The 25,102-nt window shown below is 33.9% G+C and overlaps 1 protein-coding gene across 2 annotated transcripts in view; it reads left to right on the forward strand.

Moving 5' to 3' along the window:
• The first annotated feature begins 9,529 nt into the window (after window positions 1-9,529).
• Window positions 9,530-25,102, forward strand: part of LOC149542153 (uncharacterized) — a 58,924-nt gene continuing 43,351 nt past the window's right edge. The window contains exons 1-3 of one of the 2 annotated variants that reach the window (XM_089797186.1): window positions 9,530-9,855; window positions 11,788-11,894; window positions 11,991-12,117. In XM_089797186.1, coding sequence (XP_089653312.1) covers window positions 9,792-9,855; window positions 11,788-11,894; window positions 11,991-12,117 — 298 coding nt within the window. In that variant the 5' untranslated portion in view covers window positions 9,530-9,791. The remainder of the gene's footprint in view (window positions 9,856-11,787; window positions 11,895-11,990; window positions 12,118-25,102) is intronic. The other variant, XM_089797187.1, reaches the window with a different exon arrangement.

A 25,102-nucleotide genomic window follows, 5' to 3' on the forward strand; every position in this document is an offset into this window, starting at 1 on the left:
CCACTTAGGGTCACAATCATGATCCCATAACAACAAAAGATCATCAAGGTTGCATCCATCAGGACGACTTACAAAAGTCAAATGGGAGAGGCACTACAGTGCTTACTTACTTGTAAGTTGAAGTCCTTTTGCAAGGCACACTTCTAATAGGGTGTTGAAATCCTCTAACAAGGTGAGACCTAACAATCTTTGTAAGCTTTTAACAGGGCAAACCTTTCACAGGGTAGATCATGTTTCATGGTCAAAACATTGTAACCTTCATTGGATACACTTTATTACTGCAATAGTAAAGATTTGTGGGTGTCATCCCCACCCCAACTTTACCTTCTCATTAGAGGGTTTCTGGGTAATCATATATGGTGTCATATGTGTGTGATTGCTTATGTGTTTACATGATTTAGATGTATATGCTTTACACATTATTTTAGTTTACTCATTGAATGTATGAGATGGATGTGTGATGAAAGTTTTTATGGGTCCAAGTTTAAACTATTGATTCACACCCCCCTCTCAAAAGTTTACCTTTCCTATTGTAATTCCAATAAATGGTTTGGTTTGTGGATTTTTTAAGCTACTAATGGGTTGCGTCAAGAAGATCCTCTGTCCCCTTTTCTTTTTGTTTTGATGGTAGAAGTTTTGGGAAAACTCATCAAAAAATAAACCTCGATTGGTAGATGGAAAGGTATTTCTACACACGATGTGTTGGAACCATTCTCACATTCTCAATTTTTAGATAATGCAATTTTGTTTGGGAAGGCAACTACTCAGGAGACAAAGATTATAAAAGAAGTGTTAGATACTTATGCAAGGGAGTCAGGTCAATGCGTGAACATTCATAAATTGAAGATTTATTTCCTCAACACTACCCGTCGTACGAGGAATGTCATCTCTATGATTTTTGTTTTTGAGAAGGGATTTTTCCCAATTGCATAGTTAGGAATACCTTTATTTGTGGGCTAGATAGATAAAAGTTTCTAGGAGGGCATTATTAACAAGTATCAAGGAAAAGCTTCATCATGGAAAAATAAGTGGTTGTCTCAAGTGGGGAGAATTTTAATGATCAAATTGTTTTTATCTGCTAACCCAATATATTATTTATCAGTTTATAAATTTCCTAGTAGAGTGATTAATGGCTTGAAAAGTATATTCAAGAAGTTTCTTTGGGAAGGCACTAAGGATGAGAAGAAGATTCCCCTCATCTATTGGGATGTTGCTTGCTTGCCAAAAGAGGATGGAGGAGCAGGTCTTTGGAAAATGTCCCTCTAGAATCAAGCTTTGGGAGCGAAGTTGATTTGGAAGTTGTGCAAATCTCCTAAGAAACCATGGTGTAGGATTATGGTTGCTAAGTACCTTGACAATTGGGATTCAGATAGGATTATGATGGTAGCCAATGCACTGACAGGATCTCATTTTTGGCAACATATTTGGGAAAGTTGTGAGGTGATCACAAGGCACTTAATGTGGTAGGTTGGCAATGGTAGGAGAGCATGTTTTTGGAGGGACTCTTGGAATGGTGAACCATCTATTGAATCTTTTTTTATGGATAAAGATTGGATCAACTTAATGGAAGCTTTGGAAGGCATTTGGATAGCAAATTATATGTTTTTTGAATCTTCAACCTCAATGAAGGAAAGTTGGAGGAGAATAGGTGTTGACTCTTCGCAACAATCCAATTTATTACACAATATTCTATAGAAGAGAACGGGGATTAGATCTTCTTTAGTAGATACTTTAATTTGGTCTGCCTCTAAATTAGGGACTTATAAAGCTAATCTAGGATACAAATTCCTTAGAAAAAGGAATTATAAAAAATGTTGGCCATATAAATTATGTTGGGGAAAAGGGCCTCTACCTAAGGCTGGAGCCTTTTTGTGGGTTGCATTACACAACAGGATTCTAACAGGCAACAGATTGAAGACAATAGGTGTTGAGGGTCCTCACTAGTGTATTCTTTGTAAGAAGGTAGAAGAGTTGCACAAGCATTTACTTTTTTGGTGCCCATATGCCTGCGAATGTTGGGATTGGTTATTAGGTAGTTTGTAGTGGCCAGCAGTCATAAATAACTTTTTAAAAAAAATTCTTGCTTCATGGCCTATAATTAAAGCTAAACCTAAATGGGGCCTTCTCTAGATTATTATCTAGTCAATGTTGGTGTGGCACATATGGAAGGAGAGAAATTGCAGGATATTCAAAGAGGAAAGTCTTTTAGTGAATGAGTTAAAACAAAGGATTCATGCAACAATCAAGGAAGTCTTCATCTCTAAATCTCATGGTAAAAGATTCTATTTTCAGTCAAGTTGGGATGTAGACATGGAGAGGAGCTAGCATTTCAATTTGTGTAATGTACAAATGAGTTTAAAACAGAGGGAATAGAGGAACAACATAGTATGGCAAGTGCCTCCATCAAGTTGGATGAAGCTGAATTTTGATGGAGTTAGTAGAGGAAACTCAGGTAAAAGTGGATTTCAAGCTATTATTAGAGATGAAAATGGTAAGATGGTATGTGGAATCACACGAAGTGTTGGTATCACTACCACTAATTTGACAAAAATATTGGCTCTGGAAGTTGTACTAAGCTGGTGTACTAACAATGGCATCAATAAGGTTGTTATTGAAGGAGACTTGAAAATAATTATTAATAGAGTAGTAAGAGCTAAATTCTGCAATTAGAAACTAGCAAGTGGCTTGGCTAAAATAGATGCAGTTATCAAATCGTTGCAAGACTTTCGTCTTCAACATGTTTTCAAAGAAAGAAATAAGGCAATGGATATTTTGGCTAATTTGGGGGTAGAATCCTTGATAGATTTGGAGTTTGGTCAGGATGCAGTAATTCATGTTGGTCTGAGCGATGTCTTATCGGTAGACACAACTACTCTTCCAAGGGTCAAAATCAGATGATACAGTCATATAGAGGGTGTGTCAGGAGTGAGGTGGAAGTTGGAGTACACTTATGTGGTCCTCCATATCTCTTTTTAGATCAATAGTATCTGTGATATGGATTTATTCTAGATTTGGTGTAGGCTAGGCACTCGATTTAAAACCATCAAGATTCATTTAGCCATTAAGAAGAGGAGTCATGATGGACATTCTTGGAGGTTATTGCAAATGTTCGCAAGTGTAGGGGTGGGAGGAGACGCCAGAGTTACAGATCAACAGTATATTTATGAAGGCAAACAACCAAAAAAAGGAGACTATTATCATGTTGTTGGGTGTTGACTATTGGGGAGACAATCATATACATGATGGCAAGCTGGTCAATGACTTGTTCTAGCAGATCATTCAGATTTCAGGCCATCCATTGACAACCTGTGAAATGATACGTAGGATTATTAATGAGGAGATGTATCTGGAGGTTATGAATGTCATGGAGTTGATTGATTCCAGTTTATCGGGTGGTGATCTTTTGGGCTTGTTTTGCTTGGAGGAAGAAGGTAAGAAAAAGAAAATAAAGAAAGCTTGATCACTCTTCAAGTCATGTGTGATAAAGGAAAATGATTTAAGTAAATTTGATCCTTTTTACCAAGCTAATGGTAACATTTTCTCGGCTGAGGTAGCAGATTGGATGGTCAATATTAGTATTGGTGTTGGGTATTTGATCCATTGAAGTTAGGTTGGTCTTGGTTTCTGTAATGTAAGAGGAATAGAGATCTCTAAGATCCATATGTAAGTCTTTTTTGATAAATAAAAAGGGTATTGCCTATGCAGAACTTGCTTTAAAAAAATGACCATAATCATTAATTAATAATATAATAAAGATTAATTTAAATTAATTAAATAATATTTATTATTAATTAATTAATTAATAATGATATTAATTAAATTAATTACAAACTATTTAAAACTTTAATTTTAAATATTTAATAAATCAAAAAAAATTAATAAGGAAAAAACTATTAATAAAACCTTAATAATAATTTTTAAAATTAATTTAAAGAAAAAATTTTAAAACAAAAAGTAGCATGTTTAAAGGCCCATCGACCTGCTGATATACAACTGTCGCAACAGCTTACTGTGACCGTAGCAGTGTACTGTTGCATTAGCAAAAGTACTTGTTGCGTGCGCAACAACTCTGCTGTCGGCACCGTAGCAAGGGAAAAAGGTAGGTGGGGGGTTGGTGGCCCTGCCCACTAATTAATATATATTTTTAAAAATAATTCTAGTTTATAAAAAAAATAAACTTGCTCCCCCCTCCCCCCCTTCAATTTAATTTTCATTTATATATATTTTTATAAAGATTGTGAAATTAGATCTCATAGGGAAAACTCAAATAAACAATTAAATTTTGCAATTTACAAATCAATTTCTTTCCCAAAACCCTACCTGATTAAAATATCATTCTATTAAGTTAACAAAATAAGGGTTTCTAAATTCTCAATACTATATATAGATCGTCTAAAAAACAAGAACAATTTAAATTTACAATAAGAGTTTCAACCTGATTTTAAAACTCAAAATACATATTTATCTAGACATGAAGAATATAGAAATTTGAAGAACATGAAACTATTGTATAAATAAACCCACAAGATCCTACCTAGATCTGATGCTAAAAAATGACAAATGCATGGAGCACGCAAATAATCCCCCTTTTTCTGAAACCCTTCTTCTCATAAATTGCTCCTCCAAAATCCCGGTTATCAAGAAATGAACTCTAAATCTCTTATAAAGATTTTTTCCCCAATTTAGGGCTTCGATTGTGCAATCACACGAAAACTCTTTATCTTTTATTATTTTATTATATTTTAATTTTCATGTGCAACCTTTTTGCAATTTAATTAAAATATCATTATTAAATTTATTTATTTCTTCTCTTTAATTAACTCTCAAGACGTTTTAATAAAATATTTATTAATATAACTAATAATAATATTTAGAATTTATTTTAAAAATGAAACTCCTAAATATTTTATTATTAAATTAAATAAATATGATTACGCCAAAATTAGAACTTTAAAATTATATTTAAATTTAATTCTTTTATTTAATTAATTTCTCAATTGATTAAATATGATTAAATATTAATTTTTCTTAATAAAATTTCCATTAAATTACTCTTTTAATTTGATTTAATTATAACAGAAAATCATCACAGAACCACAAGATTGAATATGAAAACCCATAATAAAGTACAGAAAACTAAATCAAACTCAAGGGTTATAATCATGAATTTACGCCACTTGACGAATTCGGAAGGTAAACAACTCAGATACTTGCCCTACTTTTTAGGACAGATGGTTTAAGGTTAGGATTTGAACCCAAGAATTTATCTCCCCTCTTTTACCATTGAGATATTGTGATAGTGTACGTTCATCTTGGCAATTTAGGAAAGTCGATACCTGGTACCTGCAATCTGCATAAAATCCACACATGTACATACACACATAATCTAAACTAAACAAGCAATGGTGGGAAGTGGTACATCGGGTAGATCCTGACTAGAAGGTGACTACGACTCCCTCCCTCAACCATATCATAAACATCATACATAAAATAAAATATACAGGTACACCATACACATGCAAGTATGGGGTAAGTATCCATAGAAAATGCATATAAATAATCCATCTAATTATCATCATGAAATAACTGAAATCACTAACTGAACATACATGTATCATCATAGAAATAATCTTGAACACATGAAATAACTAACTCATCACATTTATCAACTGAGTATGAAATAACATTTAATTAAATCCGGTAATCATAAAACATAACCATCAAATTGGCCTAAAAGAATTCAACAATACAACATGAAAAGTCAACTAGGGGTAGGCATTACATGTTTGCAATCAATTTTATGTGGGGGCATACACTTTTCTCACTTACACACACACAATCACACACAATATGATGATTTTTTTATTAAAAAACTTTTTAGATTGTTTCTTAGGTTACCAAACAACATGGGAAGTCTAATCCCCATAGATTTTTAGACCCCTCTTTGGATTACCAAACAATCCAAGAGGCCTGATCCTTGCTTTTTGATCCTTCCTTTGATTACCAAACAATTTGAGAAGTTCGATCTTGGATTCTGCTCTTTTTCTGATCCCTAAAGGACACACACATCATTATGCTTTGGTCATTTTTGTGGATTCCCCTGTTTGGGACACAAAGTGCCTTGAGGATGAATCTTTGATGGATTGACTAGCATGCAACACACGCTTGTTAAACTATTCAATTCACCTACAATGGGTTGACTAACATGCTGCACACACTTGCTAGATCATTTAATGCTATCTCTTTTTGTAGCATGTCTTTTTGGTGTGGTTCACAATAAAGAACACATAATCTTATTGGGAAAGTTGACCCCCCCCCTCCGCCCCCCCCCCCCCCCTCTCTCTCTCTCTCTCTCTCTCATTAATAACATCTCTCTTGTTATGATTTTGGATATGGTGAAGAATCAAGTCTCGTGGGGGCTTGGTAGTTTCTTTGTCTCCTTAGTCATGACGGGATCAACTCTTGCTTTTGATCTATTTGACCATAAGTATGAGGTAGGATCATACTTCCACTAAATTGGGGGCTAAATGTATCATCTTAAAATAGAAGCACTCACCATGTAAGACCTTTTAGCTCTTTCCCTTTAGTAATTTTATGTTCCATGGATGCATTTATGATCAAATGAGTCCTTTTCCCACTTTCTTATCTTTTTTCTCAATTCCTTTTCCACCATCCCCAAGACCCCAAGATAATTTCTCCTTAGGATAACCCCAATATACGCAGACCCTTTTTTGCCTCGGGACCAAGATTGTCTTGGGTGTTTAAATTATTTTATTTGGTGCCCAATCGACTTGATTTATTTTTTTAATCTTGAAAACTACCATGTAAGGGGGCTTGGGTATTTTATTGTCATAACATAACATTTAACACATCATGCACACATGAGAGATATCAAGCAAGCATTCTCAAAGCATATATCAAGTCCTTAAGCATTCTTAAGCATATCTCAAGATTCATTATGAGTATTTCCTCTTCAAGATCTAATATCCTATTGGTCGTTAAGGGAGGAGATCTACATCTTGAAATTCTTCTTCTTCTTCTTCCTTTGTGCACATCTACATCCATGACTTCATGATTTGGTATTTGATTATATCCATTGCAATTGTGGATATTTCTAACATTTATCATTTAAGACTCAACATTACCATCTAGCATAGTAAAACTCTTCCTAACAAGGGTTTCACCAAGTAAGGTGAATGATTGCATTTGTCTTACTTCTTTTCATTCTTGTACATACTTGTCTCTTTCAAGATTGATTCCTAAATGAGGGCTTGACCAAGGAAAGCCCCTCAAAATGATTATTCTTGTGTATAGGAACATGTTATTGGAATTGCGAACTCAAAATGAAAAATATAATGTAGATCTAAGCTCAACTAAGGCTTTTTTCCTTCTGAGAACATGTTAACTTGGTGTAATATTTACTAGTATAGGTCGACTAGGTTGACTTATACCTAGAGATCTACACTATTCTAAGATTTCTGGGCTTTTTTTTAAATTCTAGATCTGGTTTCACTTTGTACCCTACAGTTTCTAGCTGTTATTTTTTGAGTTGAAAGGTATCTTCCACAACACATCTTCGAGATTGGTCACTTTCACTCTCTTCCCCTTTTTCTCAAATATAAATTCTTTCTTTAATATGGCGGTAGATGTGTCTCTTGCATTAAAATCAACCCTAGGCAAGTTAATCAATCTAACACTTAATCAATCAATTCAATCAATTTAATCCAATCACATTAGAAATGCAAGATTAATGAACATCACATGAAAGGGGACCTACTTCCTTACTTCCTTGATATAATTTGTGTTTAGTATTGACAACCTTTCACCTTGCTTGGGTTGTGTAAATCTAACTTGGGTTATATTGAGAGTTATGTTTGGAAGTCCATCTTTCTCTTGTATTGAATGACTTAGGGCAAAAGTGTTTAACTAATGATCTTATCTCAATTAGTTTACATTAACATATTGATTACTCCTATTGCCCCCCTAAACAAAGAGAAGATGACCTAAGGTTGTTGTCTTTAGTGGCAAACTATACAATTTTTTTTTAATGTGGATGTGTTAAAACAACAAATGGTTTAATAAATGAGATATCTACTTAAACTTGTGCCCTACAAACAATAAAGAGATAAAAGACTTTTATTATGAATATATTCTATAAGCATTTTTGGCAAAAAGAGTATTATATTGTAGAGTTTAATCCCCCTCGTAACCACCATAAAAAAAATTACATTGGGGTCAATATCTCTTATAGAGCCAAAATTCTCATTGCCTAGTTAAGGACTAACTCTCATCAACCTTACTGTGAAAGTGGCGTTAGAAAAGGCTAAAATAAACTTGTGGAGAAAGAGTGTTTTATTTGGCACTTCTCATCAAGTAGAAACGAAAAAACATTTCATCTTAGAAAGTGAACATTTAAGATCAACAAGGACAATTTTATTATTTTCTTGACAATGAACTCTTGAGTTGATCTCTCCAATAAGAAAAATGTTGAACAATTGGAGGTACTCGTTAGTAAGTTAAATAAGAAAAGAACTTAAATACAAGAAGTGATACAAAGCGTCAAAGTTCCTGCTAATGGTGCAATTTATTTAGATATTGAAAAATGTATAGAGCTTTGTGATTTGAGCACGGAAAATAGTGAGTACTTAGACTGCAACCCTATAGAAGGAGCTTCTTAATAATATGTCATTTAAACATGTTGTAAATGCACCATTATTGAAATTATTCTCCTGTCTTCAATTTGTTTTGTTATGTTTTGAATAATTAGTGTGGGTTGGATTGTGATAAAAATATGTTAAGCTTGTTTTGTGCATATATTTAAAGAACCATCTTATTGTTACAATAAGTAACATATCAATAGTAACACCATTAATTTGAAATCTTTTAAACAATTGAAAAATTTAATAAATTCTAAAAATAAATTAAAATGTGAGAATTATGTACGATCATTTAGTATAAAAGTGACAATATCTATATATTTAAAAAAATCATTGATGATTATTATTAATATAATATATTTTCTATTAGTTAAATAAATTGTAAGTGAAATATTATGTCAAAAAATGATACTTATTAATTTAATTATATTTAATTCTAATATTGTAAAAATGCACTAGTCAAAATAATTTAAAATAATTATTTTTTAATTAACTCATTGTAAAAAAAAGTTGTTATTAATGAATGACATATGAAAAATCTAGCTAATATGTTATTAATATGTGACAAAGTGTCATTAATGACATGACATGACATGAAGTATATATATATATATATATATATATATATATATATATATTTTATCCCTACTAAAATCAGAATAGGTGAATAGAATAGTGAAAAATTTATATTATGTTAATAAACTTTTTTAATTCTATGCTATAATTAATTATTAATTTATTAATTTAATTGGAAACCTGTACCATAAATTATCTTTAACCTTGTCAAGGTTAAAACTATTTTTTTTTTCCCCTTTCTTTTAGTCGCACGTTCCAAACTCCTACACCTACCTATCCGGAAGAAATAATAATTTAGGAAAATTCCAGCGGACATCGACGCTGTGTCAGACTTATATTGAAGAAGAATTAATCATGTCGCATTTCGAAATCTCAAATGTACGTTTTCTAACGAGATTTTATTTCAGTAAATATTGGTAAGATGTAAACTGGGTTCGAACTAACAGGAGGGTAGGACCAGATATGCAATTGCACATTTGGCAAGGCTGAGGAATAAATTTCTATCTTGCCTTATACAACATTCATGCTGGAGTTGGTGCAAAAGTAGGCCTTGCAAAAATGGATGATGTTATAATTGGATTGTTGGCAGCTTTTGGATCTGCTCTCTTTTTTGGGTCATATGGTAAGAGTACTTTAATGCGCTCCTCTTCTTTTGTGTTTTAAGATGTACCACTATAAATTAAGTAGGTGCATTGAATTTTTTAAAAATGGGTTTGTTTAGCTCAGCCATTTTCAGAGGATAGATTTAGGAGCAATGCGCTATTGCTGAAATTTCTCAAGTAGATCACTGACGACTGCATTAAAAATTCGAATTTGATGAATATTAACCAGTTTAAAACTCAACAGTAATTAGTAAGAGGATTCCGTACGAAATTGTAACATTTCTGTCCAAATTTTGTTATAGGTATCACCAATAGAGGAAACTTCTGCAAATGGGCATGCAGCTCGGGAGTAGAGCTGCCCATCAATTCCGAATTAGAACTCCTGGCCTGTCGATGTCTTTTGTTTATCTAATTTGTGAAGCTGTCGGAAACAGTCCATGTTCAAATCTACAACATTATGCTGACTATGATTTGACTCTGAGATCATATGATGTAAAATACGATTGGCATCACTTTGAAAAAAAGGGGCCATTTCATCTCCTCTATGAAATTGACAGAAGAGTGAAGATGATATGAAATAAAGTATCTTACAAGAGTCAAACCTTTTTCCTGTTTCATAGAGTTTGGACATTGGGATTTTACCTATGCAGAATCTGACAAGAATAAAACTTCTTTTCAGTTACATAGTGTTAAAAAATTAGGATTTTACCGTTTGCAAGACTTGGCGATTCATCCTGCAATTAGGTTTAATTCGGATAAGACAACTCTTTGCTAAGGTCAAATAGTCTAAAAACTCTTGTTTGATAACCGGTTCATTGATCTGTGAATGGTAGACAGCTAGTTGGTGCAAACTTCTTAGCATTCTGAAACAAATCTTTCAGGTTGCCGTAGAACCAGAAACGATGTTTTCACTTAATATGGATAGTTTCTGGATTTGTTTGAGTTACGGGTAGCTTGGAGCATACTATATCTTTATGGATTGGTTATGCATTCCAAACAGGGGTGAATGATAGAGTAAAAAACAATTTTGTGCTGTTTAATATAACGCATATTTGTGCTCAACCACTAACCTAATTGATATGCAACCGGTCAATTCGGTAATGGAGATTCTATTTTTTTCTCAAAAACACTGTTGATTAATGAGGATGTGACAGAAGGGTATTTTTGTGGTGAAATGCTTACTGCATTTTCTCATATACCTGAATGCACTTCAATTCTACATGATAAAAGATTATATGATTCGCAATTTTTAACAGAACACATAACTAGGAAATCATGTGACTGCTTTGCCTACTTAATTCGTTCCCTGAAAAATAGGCGAGTTATAACCTGATCAATGTAAATTACAACATACTGTTGTTTTGCTCCAAAATAAGATGTGGATGTTTGGGTCTCCATTCCAATTAAAACAAACTACCACTTTTTGCAGCCAATGCTTGATCCCTGGAAAATGTACCTCAGATAGCTTAAGGGGTCGATCTCATTGAAATGCCATTCAGTGCTAATTTGCTAATTTGCAGTCGGGTTAAGTTTCATTTTTGTTCAAAAGAGAGAAGTGTTATATGTTATGCATTGGTTAGATGATGAGATGTAATAAATAAACCTTGAAAAATGCGTCTTTTTGTAATAAGTAAATTATAATTTTTAATGAGAATGGGATTGTTGAGTATCTCAAGAGTCAGAATGTATGTGTTAAATTAAGTTAAAGTGTGAAACTGCTTTTCTCAGATCTGGATTCAGTATAGCATTATAGCCTTTGATGGACAATGCCCTTTCTGTGCAAAAATCTATTTAATTTGAAGTGAAGTTCTTTGCTCTTCTCACAAACAGTTTATTAGCATGTCATATCTGGAATTCTTTTCTGAATCTAAGAAATCAAATAGCTTAATATCAGTTTGGATTTTGTGAATGAAATGTTGGATGCTTAACTACTTATTAATGTGTTTATGCAGCTGTTCCTATTAAAATGCCTGCAGCTCTTGCTCTTGATCCTTTTGTGTTTCAATCTTATAAGTCGACTGCATGCTTTATGACCTCATGGCTTGTCTTATTATATACTGTAAGTCTTTTGAGTATAAGTTATCTCCTAGAGTTTGTATATACGTGACAAATTCTCTATCAACCTTTTACTGTCGACTAATGGACTCTGTTTCAGCCATACAGGTTTACCTGGTGGGGAATGTTGGGTGCATTTATTTGGGTCACAAATGGTGTAATGGCGATTTCAGCAGTTCGATGGGCAGGAATTGGCATTGCCCAATCTCTATGGAGTGGCCTTAGCAGTGAGATTTTATTTTGAACGCAAATGCGCATATACACACATAAGAATTGATTTATTTCTTTAATGTCTATATTCATGTTTTTATTTTATTTGAGTACACGTTGGGTATATAATATTGTTAACTTAACACCCATGATCTACAGCTCTTCCTAAACACAAGCAAGGAGGATGGTATATCAGCTCTACCTCCTTCTATTAGAGAGTTAATATATTTTTTATAAACATCCTTCATGGCTTCAATGCCGATGGATAATTCTATTTTCAACATCAATGATACCCGAGGTGGATCATGGAGGCATTTCCATTAAAAGAAGCCTTACAACTTTGTATTTAAACAAATGAAATGTTGCAACGTTTCTAGCTTGTGACTTGACATAAGTATTACCATTCGCATCATAGTAGCATTACTTGAAAAACTTATGATTTATCCTAACCAATCATGACCTGCTATACCTGTTGTGCCATTACCTGCTTTTTCAAAATGTGATTTTGGTTTTTAATATAAATCATTTTTGGCTTACGTTTAGCTTCGAAACAAAAAGCACAGAATAATGGAAACTGAATATTTTTGGCATAAGGTGTGATACCCCTTTCTAGAACATTTCTTATTTTTACCTAAAATAATATTTCTGATTCTAAAATGATAATTGTGTTTATATTTTTAACTTAAATAAAAATCATGAAATTTATTATAATATTCAAACAAATGTGAATATAATCTTATTTTGATTTTCTGCTATGTTTGTTCTTCCAATTTGCAGCTATTTTGTTAAATGTCTGTTCTTCATAACTAAAGTAATGTGTTTCTGTCCGATAACTTGATAGAAAAAATTAAGGTTTTTCTCCCTTAAATATTTTGATATTTTTCCGTGGAGGGTTTACATCCCTTTTGGCTGTAATTGTTTACTTGTAAAGTCAATTAATATTTTCTTCCAATTGACTGATGCCCTCATTACAATGAAATCATCTCCTTGTTATATCTTATTATTGAGGGAGTCAATCCTTCACATACAACTACCCTTTGGAGGAGTTACAACCTTTCTCATTCAGTCACTACCCTTTGATAACTTACAGTTTAATTTCAATTTAATTCTTCCTAATTCTAAATCACTAGTATGAAAACTATCACTACCTTTAGCATTATCTCGGTGCTACTTTTTAATAGTGTAGTTGCTGGAAATGTGCAAAAATGTATGCTGCAATTGGTAGCAATTTGGTGGGGCATGACAGTCCACCCTTACTAAAACTGCTTGTCCTCTAGTAGTCACAAGCTAGGATGCTCTTGGAGTGACCAGGATCTCAAATCAACCTCATAGATTTGTAATCTATAGTCATTGGTCCTCCTTGTGATATAACTAGCTACAGCTTTGACCTTTTGATATGATTAGGAATGGAAAACTTTGCTTTAAATGATTCTTCTCTCGCTGTTTTGGTTATGTCTGATTCCATACTACACTGATGTCTCTGGCGAGTTAGGATTACTATACTGGTCTCAAGTAAATTTCCCATATAGACATTTAAGGTTATAAGATTGATATTATCCCCTATGTTATGAGGAAAATCACTTGTCCAATACTCTCCAGGCTCATGTACTTGGCTTTCCCAATAACTCTCAACAACAAAACCAAGAGTTGACAGTTGACAAGGTTCGTAATTTGAGTTTTCTCTGATCCTCAGAGAGAAGAAACACAAATTCATCCTGGAATTTTAGTTAAGTTTGAAACCAAGAAGAGAAATTAACAATCTGAAAATCAGTTCCCTTTTTGGCAACAACTGTATTTTCCTAAGTTACCGGTACAGGTACGGGTATGGGCATGGATACAGATACGTGGGTACAGCAATTTTTTGGGAAGTGGGTTTGGGTACATCTGGATACATCTGTACAAATAACATATAAAAATCATATATATATATATATATATATATATTATATACACACATGCATTTGTACAACTTGAAAAATAGAAGCAAAACTAAAAGCATGTAAAAATCATAAATATATATTATATGTCTGTGCATGTATACAGGCTTACATCTTGAAAAGTAGAAACAAAACTGCCATAAATATTGCAGTAGCACATTTATAATGATTTCCTATTAAGTCTAGTTTCATATCAATTTGTTAATTGATATGTCAAAAATTGAATGTTATGATAGATATATCATATATGATTATATCCATATCGAATTCATTGTGCATTGGTTAAACAGTAAACTATCAAAATATTACAATTAGATTGATTAGTAATCAGCATCATATGGGTCATCAAGAAAATCAAGATCAGTGGAACCACATGCAGCCCCAGTTTCACTTCCACAGCTAGAAGCACGTTGGCTATTTGCCTCCACAGAGGGTAAAGATGGTGTGTTAACTGAAAAATCCAAATCTGTTCTCTCAGGATCTACATCCCACAACATTGTGCCCCCTTCCTTGTACTGACTTTTTTTATAAGTAAGAAGGTGCAAGTTGGAATGCACATAAACCAATTCTTCTGCCTTACGTGCTGCCAATCAATTGCGTTTCACTGAGTGAATGAAGGAGTATGTACTCCAATTTCTCTCAGCTGAAGAAGAACTAGCAACCTATTGAAAATTTGTCACAATGTTAGAGAGTTGCAACTATAAAAATGACTTTATTTCTGACATTAACAGACTAACAGTGTTAGAGAGTTGGAACAAAAATTAAGAAACATGCCTGTGATAGAAGTTTGATTGCAAGAGTTTGAAGGTGTGGTGATGTATGGCCATTAAGGTACCACCAAGCATGAGCATCCTTCGTGTGCTTGTCATGAATAGCAGCAACACTTTGACCGTTACAGGATACAAAATCAACAAACTGAGTTGTAACTAAATCCTCCATTGCATGATCACGAAAGAGTTTACTGAGTGCTGTCCTACATCCATCACTTACTTCTCCATCTCTGTATGGTGGTACCCTTGTTGGCTGAGAAAGAATTTCATCACTATAAAATTTTGGAGTCAATGCAAATGCAAGAAGATGTAATGGGGTTGTCATTTTGTTCCACCGTTCAACACAGATTGACTTAACTTCTTTGAAGAAAGTTGCTTCAGGATCTTTCTCTTTTTTATTGATGACGTCTCTCATTAACTCAATCATTGAGTCAATGCCATCGTATACCATTCCCAAACATGGGTGATCCATGTCAGCAAAACGGATCATGCTCATGATGGGTTCGGTGAAACTAAGAAGATATTCCACTCTTTCCCACCATGTGTCTTCTAGGATCATTTTCTTTACATTTGTTGCCCTTTCTGAATTGGATTGCCTCCATTGAATCCAACCTTGACCAATAACCATGCCAGCAAGTGCCTCTCGCACCAACACAAGTTGCCTCAAGACAATTGTGTTTGATGCAAATCAAGTCTCAACAACCTATTCAAGAATTAAAAATCAAAATTAAAAGATGAAGAAATCATTATCAAATTTAAAAAGTAAATTCATATTAGTAGTGAAATATAGAATTGAAAATTTGAAGTGTTATAATTACCTTCAGCAATTCCAACTTTGAAAATGATCTAAAAATGGCTTGTGACATGTTATGGTTTGTGATGAACATCTGAATCTCTTGAGCCTCAACATAGATTTGTTTGATCCAGTCTATTTTCCTACCCAACTTTTGTAGCATTAGGTTGAGAGAGTGGACAGCACAAGGTGTCCAATAGACGTGATCAAAACGTCTCTCAATCAGCAAACTTGCAGCTCGACAATTCTTTGCATTGTCTGTAATAACTTGGACAACATTTTTAGGACCTACATCTTGGATGCATTTTATAAGGATATCAGCAATAAATTGTGCATCCTTCACTTGTCCCTCACAATCCACAGCCTTTAGAAACATTCCCCCTTTGGGGCACACTGCAATCACATTTATCAATGGCTGATTTTTGGTATCCTTCCACCTATCAGAAATAATTGACACCCTTGTTTGTTTCCATGAATTTCTAATGGGAGCCAATGCATTGTTTATGTTTTTGACCTCACTTGCTAGTAAGGTGGTGCGTACCTTCTCATAACCTGGCCCTATCCACCCTTGCGGAGCGTCATTTTCTTTTCTCAACATATCCTGCCAATATGGTGAGCGTACAACATTGAATGCCAAACCATTTGCATAGATACATCTTCCATTCATTTGCAATCTCCCTAGCATCATTCTAGAATGCTCTCTCCAATGGCCCCTTACTTCTCTTCTCAATAACAAGTTCTTCTTCAATTCTGCCTAAGAACGGGTGGTTCTCTACTATGATATTAGGAAAGTCACTATGAGATGGAGAAGGTGGGGGCCTTGAATTACTTTCTTTTCGTTTCAACAAAGGATGGTTTGTGGCATGTCCGGCTCTTGCATCTGCTTCCTCTTGCTCTTGAATGAATCTTGCTATTTGTTGAGGTGGCAATCCTTTTGCATTTGGTCCTTCGCATGCTTTGATATCCATTTGGGGAATGACACATAAATGGGCTTTCACATGGCTGTAGGAGCTAGTTTTCTCCACATGATATAAATTGCATTCCCAAACAAATGTTCCACCTCCTTTTACTTGGCTTTTTATCGTGACATATTTCCATAATGGTGAATTGGCATCGGTCTTGAATTTGGGTCAAGCAGTAGAAGAAGTTGACATTGTCCTGTCTACAAGAACCAACAAGTTAAAAATAAAAAATGTAATTAAATAATTAAATAATAGTAAATACAATATTAAATATAAAAATAAACAAATTCAATTTCTATTTGAACATTAAAAAACAAAATAATAAATTATATTAACATTATAACAAATATTTATAATTACAATTTATAACAAATATTATAATTTATTATATAAATATTAAATTAATAAACAATAAAATAAAAAACACATTATTAACATTTATTATTTAATACTCTAGACATTATATAATGTAATATTTATTCAATATTTAAATAATATTTAAATATTGACTTTATATAATGTAATATTTATTCAATATTTAAATAATATTTAAATATTGACTAACATTTAAAAAATTACAATTTAAAATTTAAATATTATATAATAAATGCAATTTTAAAAAAACTTGAAAAACCTTTTATATCAATAATATATTGAAGTTATAAACTATATATAGTATTTAAAACTTTAAAAGTTTATAACTTCAAACAATTTAAAAAAAAATTAAAATAAACATAAACATATGAAACAATAATATATTAATAGTTTATAATATTAATATATTATTGTTTCATATGTTTATGTTTATTTTAATTTTGTTAAAAAGTTTGTAACATAAAACATACATATATTAATATACAATAAACTATACATAAAACTTTGTTTAAAAGTTTATAACTTTAAATAAAATTAAAAAAAATTAAAATAAACATACCTTAAGCCTTAAGCCGAACACAGAGCTTTGGCACCAGTCGACTCTTGCTCACGAGCTTCTGTCGTCCTAGTTGCTGTTGCTGCCAGTCATCTCCCATCGTCGTCCCAGTTGCTGCTGCTGGTGATTTCCTGTTGCAGTCGTTTGACGAGTGGCGGATGTTTGTTTTGCAGAGTTTCTTTTCATTCTGCCGGCGGATGTTTGTTGTCTGTTTACTTTAGGGTTTTTACTATAGTAAAAATGAGTTAAAAACAAAGAAAAACCAAAGGTCGACCCTAAATATCTTAGTCAAACTACCACGTTACCATTCAAATTGAGTTAAAAACAAAGAAAAATCAGACACTGACCCTAAATATCTTAGTCAAATTGCCACGTTACTATTCAAATTGCCACGTCATCCAAAAACATTCAAATTCATTGCAAAAAAAGTATAAATTGAACCCCGTTCGATTCCATGGGGTATTTTGGACGTATTTGATTGTGATACGTACTGTACCCGTATGTGAAGGCAAAAGGGGAAGTATCGGTAACTTAGGTATTTTCAAAGAATTGACGTGGTTGGCTCAATATTTGCATAGTGTTGTGGCTATCTCTTTGAGCCAAAGAAAACGGGCAAGCTTCACATATATTAAGATAAGAACTAGAAGCATGACACACATCTATGACCTTAAATGCAATGCCCTTTTCCAAAATGTTTTTATATTCTTTGGTCCACTTTTGAGGTTCTCCAATGCTGTAACTGATCCAATTAGAGAGTTTCAAGAAATATCACCAAGCTCTTCTCTCATTTCATTTTCACCATAGATCTTGGGTAGTGAATACTCTTGATTGTCATTGTTGACATCCAAAATGATAGCAAAATATTGTATCCCTTGTCAATGATGTATCGTGGGAGTGTTGTGAATACCAAGATTCCACTTCTTTGTGCAAAGATGATTTTGCATTTGAGCAAACTGATGCAGATGTTCTTCAATGCAAGTTATATCTTTTACTTCAATTAGCATCAAGCTCCTCAAGGTGACTATCTATTTTACCTTCAAGTAATAATAGATGACAACATGGGGAGTGCATCCATTGTTCTTCAGTGTCCATGTTGGTCTCTCCAAGAAGTAAACCAAAAGTCTCATTTTCATGACTACAAACACATAGCAAGCCCAACTCATTGATCGGAACAAGGGAATTCAAATGTCCCTTGGTCAACTTACATGTAGTCGATATGTATAATCATGGAGTTTTCATGATAAACTTGCAATTCCTCCTTACAAGGGTCAATCTTGGACAAATCATTCCTCACAACAACATAACTAATATCTTGCACGTAATCATTATGTGGTCCAATCATTTCCATACATTGCAAAGCATTTTTACTTGGATCAATTACTTCCATACTTGCAAATTAGAAGCATGTCTTCAACACATAATATTGATTCTTCTTCTTTGGTTTTAGCCACTCCTTGTGATCCTAACTTTTCTTCTGCCGTAATTAATGATTCTTTTGTATCTCGCTCCTTGATCTCCTCCATAGTGATTTTTCTTACGTATTCATATAGTTCCCTTTTGTTAGGAGAAGCCTCCAGCTTGAAAATTAAAAGCATGTTTCTCTGACATCATTTGCAATTATTGACACGTCTTCAACACATAATATTGGCTCTTCTTCTTCTCTAGTTTTAGCAACTTCTTGTGATTCTAACTTCTCCTCTGCTGCAATTAATGATTCTCTTGGATCTTCCTCCTTGATCTCCGCCTTAGTCATTTTTCATAATTATTCATATAGTTCCCTTTTGTTGGGATAAGCATCCACACACCCTTCAAGGGGTACACTTTGACAACCTTTGGTACTTGCCAATAGTTTTAGGTCTTTCAAGTTTGTACAATAATTTTTAAATAGAATCCATGTCCTATTCCTTTCATAGCCTTTCTGATGAAGGGTACTCCTACTCCCCTTGTTGACCTGAACACACACAACGCAACAAGGAAAAAACAGAAAATTGCAAGAACACAACTACTTGCTTTCTATTATCTTTAATGAAATGAAATTACAATATTCAGAAAAATAACAGCTCCAACCACCTGGACATTTTCATCACAATATCTGCAAGACAAAGCCAGCATATGCATGGTGAGAACTTCCCTCGGTAGCCGCTATTTATCTTCTTTCTATTGGGAAGTTTAATTTCCCTAGAAGGTTTTGGAAATTGTAACTCCCCTTTTTGAGGTTGACCACCTTTATCTGATTTTTCCCTACATTGAAATATACCAAGAATATGCCTCAAATGAGTTTTGACGCTCTTGAAGGGATTTTTTTTCTCCTAAAGTAGCGCAACTTTGGGAGGCCATATCTTATTAACTGTGTACCCTTTTATCTATAACCACCCTTTTGAAAACCGCTCTAAGCGCTCTATGGCTACAAATGAATAACATTGTCCCAAACAAGGTTTGACCCCTTCTGGAGCCTCTCAGATTGAGCTCAAAGTTCTCGTATCACCTCGTCAAAATAAGATATTCAATATCTTTAAAATCAAACTTGATCTTGCTATGAAACCTTAATGACATGCTTATATACCCAAAGTGAACGTCTAGGGAAGTAATTGGAGGAATTTGTGTTCAAATAAAAAACTTACTAAAAATAGTAAACTTGACAAAAGTAGTAACCCTACTCAAAATAGCTTATTTAAAAACTAGACAATATTTTTGTATGATGCAAGATTGCTTTTACACCTTGAATGCTCTTGCATCAGACATCTAGGGTGATATGAGGAGTGACCTTGTCACAGCTCAGGTGTGCAAAGGAAAACCAAGGTGGTCAAGCTCTAACTTTGATAGCCATGATGAATATTCAATAGGCCTTCCTTTTCCATTTGACCAAGTACTCTTCATATATCCCATTTCTTGTGCTTTTGCTAACACCACTATCCAAGATGTCTTCTATCTCCTCCTTATCTGAAGTAGGTGGTGGAATATTCCACTGTGCTTTTGCTATCTCATCTTCAATACAATTGCTAAGGTTGCCCTTACACCAAAAGGTCAACCTGTTAATGACTGATACAACCACTAGACTTATAAAAGACATGGGAGGCTATTAAACCTTGTCACGAATCTAGCAAGGGAGCTGGTCCTTTGCCAACAATTCCCCTCCCAACGTTACTTGCCACGGCTTGCAAGGATTTGAATTGTGACCAAGCTTTGATTCCACTTGTTAAAAGCTAGGTTTATTGTTGCACCAAAAGATCGCCTTGTTGATGCTCGATGCAACCACTACACTTACAAAAGACATTGGAGGTTGTTAAACCATGTTGCAAATCCAGCGAGGGATGTTGGCCCATTGCCAACAATACTTCCTTCATGGTAAACACATGTGAAATATTGAGTTCACTGGGAAACTATATGCATTTCTTGAATCATGCTTCTTCAAGATTTTGCATGGTCCAAATTTCTTCATCTTCAACTTATTATACGTTCCTATTGGAAACCTTTCTTTTTGTAGATGAACCATGACTTCATCACCAATCTGAAATTTCTTGTAACTCCTCTTCTCATCTGCCTTATCCTTGCATTGAATACTCATCCTAGTAACACGAGCTTTCATCTCTTGATGCAAATTCTTCAAGTGTTCTGTAAAGTCTTCAATTTCAGCACTACTCTTTTCTCCACTGTTCAATTTGTTCAACTCAACCAAAAAAGGAGAAGAGAAAGAGGTCAACTGAGATTCCTTTTCTTATTTTTATGCTCAGTTTCTTTCCAATTATTCTCTCTTTTGGCATTATGTTGTTAGGACTATATATGTCTTTCTAAATTATATGCAAAGGATTATCAATTTTCGATTCAGTCTCCCCCTTATTGCTGTGATGACTGAGTGAGTCTTGAAGTTTGGATTATGATTGTTGTTCACTAGTTACATATTCAATTTACCATTGAATGGATGCATGTATGGTGGATGAAATAAATTGATTATAGATATTAGACTGCGCTTTGAAACCTATGGTTATGAGGTGATTTGTAAATCACTATTGATTCTTTTTTTCTGTTATGTCCGTGCTATTTAACAGATTGATATTCCTTTTATAATCAATTGAACATATGATTTTCATGGATGTGGATATGTAAGTACATAATTTAGTTTGGTAACCTTGGTGTTGTTTTATTTTTCATGGTTGTGGAAGATAAGCACAACATTGGATCTTGTCTCAGTTTATGATTTCATGTTTATGTCGTAGGTGCATTATGTTGATGGACATCTATTAGAAGCCTCTTCTACTCTCTGGTTAAGAGCATACCCCTGCATATTCAAGAAAAACCCAAAACATATTCATTGAAGATTTGTTAGGGAGTTGTACCTTAAAATTCAAAGATCAAACTATTTCTATTTGTTTCGGTTTGTTTGACTATTTTGTTGGCATAAAGGCTTTAGCGAGGGTTTGAGTTAATATTTATCAAAGGGGCCAATTTGTTAACCAACACTCCTATAGTCCACTTAAACTCTTTTCTATCCTCTCTAATTGTTTTAGTTAGGGGTCCAAATATGGTACTGAAAATTTTGATAAGACTTTCTGTAAAAGCTAGCCAAGCCACGTAAAGATCTTACCACATAAACACTTCTTGGAGTAGGCCATTCAAGTATAGCCTTCACTTTCTCTAGGTCCATTTTAGGACCATTCACTGAGACAACGAATCCTAAGTGTACTAATTCCTCACGAAATTGCACTTCTTCAAGTTAATCAACAACTTTTCTTTCCTTAACTTATCTAAGGCCCTAGAATATGCATTATATGCTCTTCCAATATCTTACTGAAGATCAAAATATTATCGAAGCAAACAATAACAAACTAACTCAATTTTTTTTTCTAATACCTCATTTATGAGCCGGATAAATGCACTTGGTGCATTGGTTAGCCCAAAGGGCATGACTAACCACTCATACAACCCCTCTTTTTCTTTGAAGGCTGTTTTCCATTCATCTCATGTTCTAATCTAGATATGGTGATATCCAGTCTTTAAATCTATTTTTGTGAAGTACTCAGCTCCACTTAAACAATCCATAACAATCCATCCTTGACAAAAGAAACTTATACTTTATAGTAATCTTATTGATAGCCCAAGAAGATGTACACATCCTCCATTCTCCATTTTTCTTTGGTGCTAGTACTACTGGTACAACAAATGGACTCAAACTCTTGTAAATCAACCTCTTTTTACAACAATAAATGTGCAACTTTCATAGGTAGATCTTCTACTTCCCCTTTATCAACGCTTGGAATTGAAGCAAAACACATATGCTCATGCTTCATGCCCTCTAGAAACTTCCTTTCATCAAATAAATACTTGTGCATTATTACATACATTTCCTTTGTTTCCTTCAATGACTTCAACTTGTGTTATACTCCATCCTTTGTAAAAAAATAGGTATTTGCACAGCCATTATGCATTTTATGATGATAAAATTGCTATGGTCTCCCTAACAACAAATGAAAAACATCCATAGGCATAATATTGCATGATACCTAATCATGATAGCTTTCAATTTTGAACTTTACCAAACATTGTCCATTAACCAAGAACCTTGTTATCCTTTTGCAATCAAGCAATCGGTAGGGATTTAGATGGTTCTTTCCGTCTAACTTCAATCTATTAACCACTTCCTTTGAAACAAAGGTTATTTGTATTACCACCATCAATAATGACATTGCATACTTTACCATTACACTTACATTTGTGCGAAACAAATTATTCCTTTGCTCAGGTTCCTCTCATCAATTAGCAAGGCTCTTTTGGTGGAAGGACCTCTCCTCTTTTAACATCTTCAAAATGTGATGACTCAACATATTCATCTATATGTGTAACTTGTCCATTATTGTCTGGTCTTCTATTTTCCCTCCCTTGATATTGGGGATACTCTTAAAAGCTCTATGTCCTCTGCAAAGGAAACACATTCTGTGTAACGTCCTCTTTGATCTTTGCTATTTAATCACACGGATGATAGGGACTATTTGCCCAATGATTTTGATTGCTACTAGAGTCACCATTCTTCTTCCGATCTTCATTTCAACCTTTATAAGACGGTCCACTAGGCTTTCCACTAGAACCTCTTCCACTTTGCTTGCTTTCAAGCTTCTTGGTCAATTTTTCTTCTACCTTCAAAGCAACTTGATATGCATCTTCAATGGTAGACATTCTTACTAGTATCAACTTGAGTACTTGGCCTCAAGCCATTTATGTAGCGGACAACCTTTTTCTTGTTGGCTTCAAAATGACTTATTTTGATAAGGAATCGATAAAACTCTTCTATATACTCCTGGACAAATCATCTTGCTTGCTTCAACCTTTACTTTTTCTTTAGCAATTCAAGCTTATAATCAACAAGAGTGAATTGTCTCTTCCATTTTTCCACCATTTGATCCCATCCTATTATTTTCTCCTTCATCTTCTATTTCTCTCCAATCGAATCTCTTCCACCAAATTTTAGCATGACCTTTCAGAGTGGCCTTTGCAACTCTTACCCTCTCAGGATCTTCTACTCCATACTCAAGATACTCTTCCATATCAGTAATCCAATTGAACAACTCTTTTGGATTAAGATTTTCATAAATTTTGGAAACTTAACATTTTTGGTCTCTTTCCAATCTTGGAAATGACACTAAAAAACCTAGCTTCATCAAGTTCTCTAATCATTTATTGCTCTTCTTCAAATTGTCCTTTAAATTCATCCTCACTTTCATCTCTTTCCCTAATATCAACTCTTCAAGACACCTTTTGTAGTGCTTGTACTTGTCTTTAGACGGCTCTAAAACCCTCATCTGTCACATCGGTTATTCTTCCACCACGGTTCTTTCGTGGTGGCATTTTTCTTCTTTCGTCGACCTACAACCACAATTTTGGTGCAAATTGCCTCGCCTTCGGTCATCTATTTACACACTTAGGAATTCGACTCTGATGCCACTTGATGAAGGGTACTCCCCTCATTAACATAAACAAAAAATTGCAAGAACCAAACAATTGCAAGAAAAAAACTACTTGTTTTTTGTTATCCTCAACAAGATGACATTACAATATTCATAAAAATAACATCTTCCACCACATGGGTATTGTCATTACAATATTCTGCAAGATAGAGCCACTATATGCATGATCAAAATTATACTTGGTAACCCCAATTTGTCTTCCTTATATTGAGAAGTTTAACTGCCCTAGAAGGTTCTGGAAATTGTAACCTACCTTTTTGAGACCGACCTTTAAGTTATTTTTCCCTACATTGGAATATGCTGACAATATGCCCGAAATGGGTTTTGGCACTCATTTGAGTATTTGAAGGGGTTTTTTTTCCCTCCTTAAGTAGTGCAACTTTTGCAGGCTATATCTTGTTAACTGTGTCCCCAATTTTCTACTATGACTAATTTTAGAAAACCTCTCAAAGTTTTCTACAATCACGTAGCGTCGTCTGAGTCAAATTTCACCTTCAAAGCCTTCAATGCCCTCAAAATTGAGTTCAATGTTTTTTTACTACCCTAACAAAATAGAAAATTCAATATCTCCAAAATCAGACTTAATCTTGCTATTAAATTTTACTGCCATGTTTATATGTCTGAAATGAACCTCTAGGAAAGTAATTGGAACC

Source organism: Cupressus sempervirens, chromosome 8 (assembly GCF_028749045.1).
Source record: "Cupressus sempervirens isolate cs-2001-9-10 chromosome 8, ASM2874904v1, whole genome shotgun sequence".
Taxonomy (NCBI): Eukaryota; Viridiplantae; Streptophyta; class Pinopsida; order Cupressales; family Cupressaceae; genus Cupressus; species Cupressus sempervirens.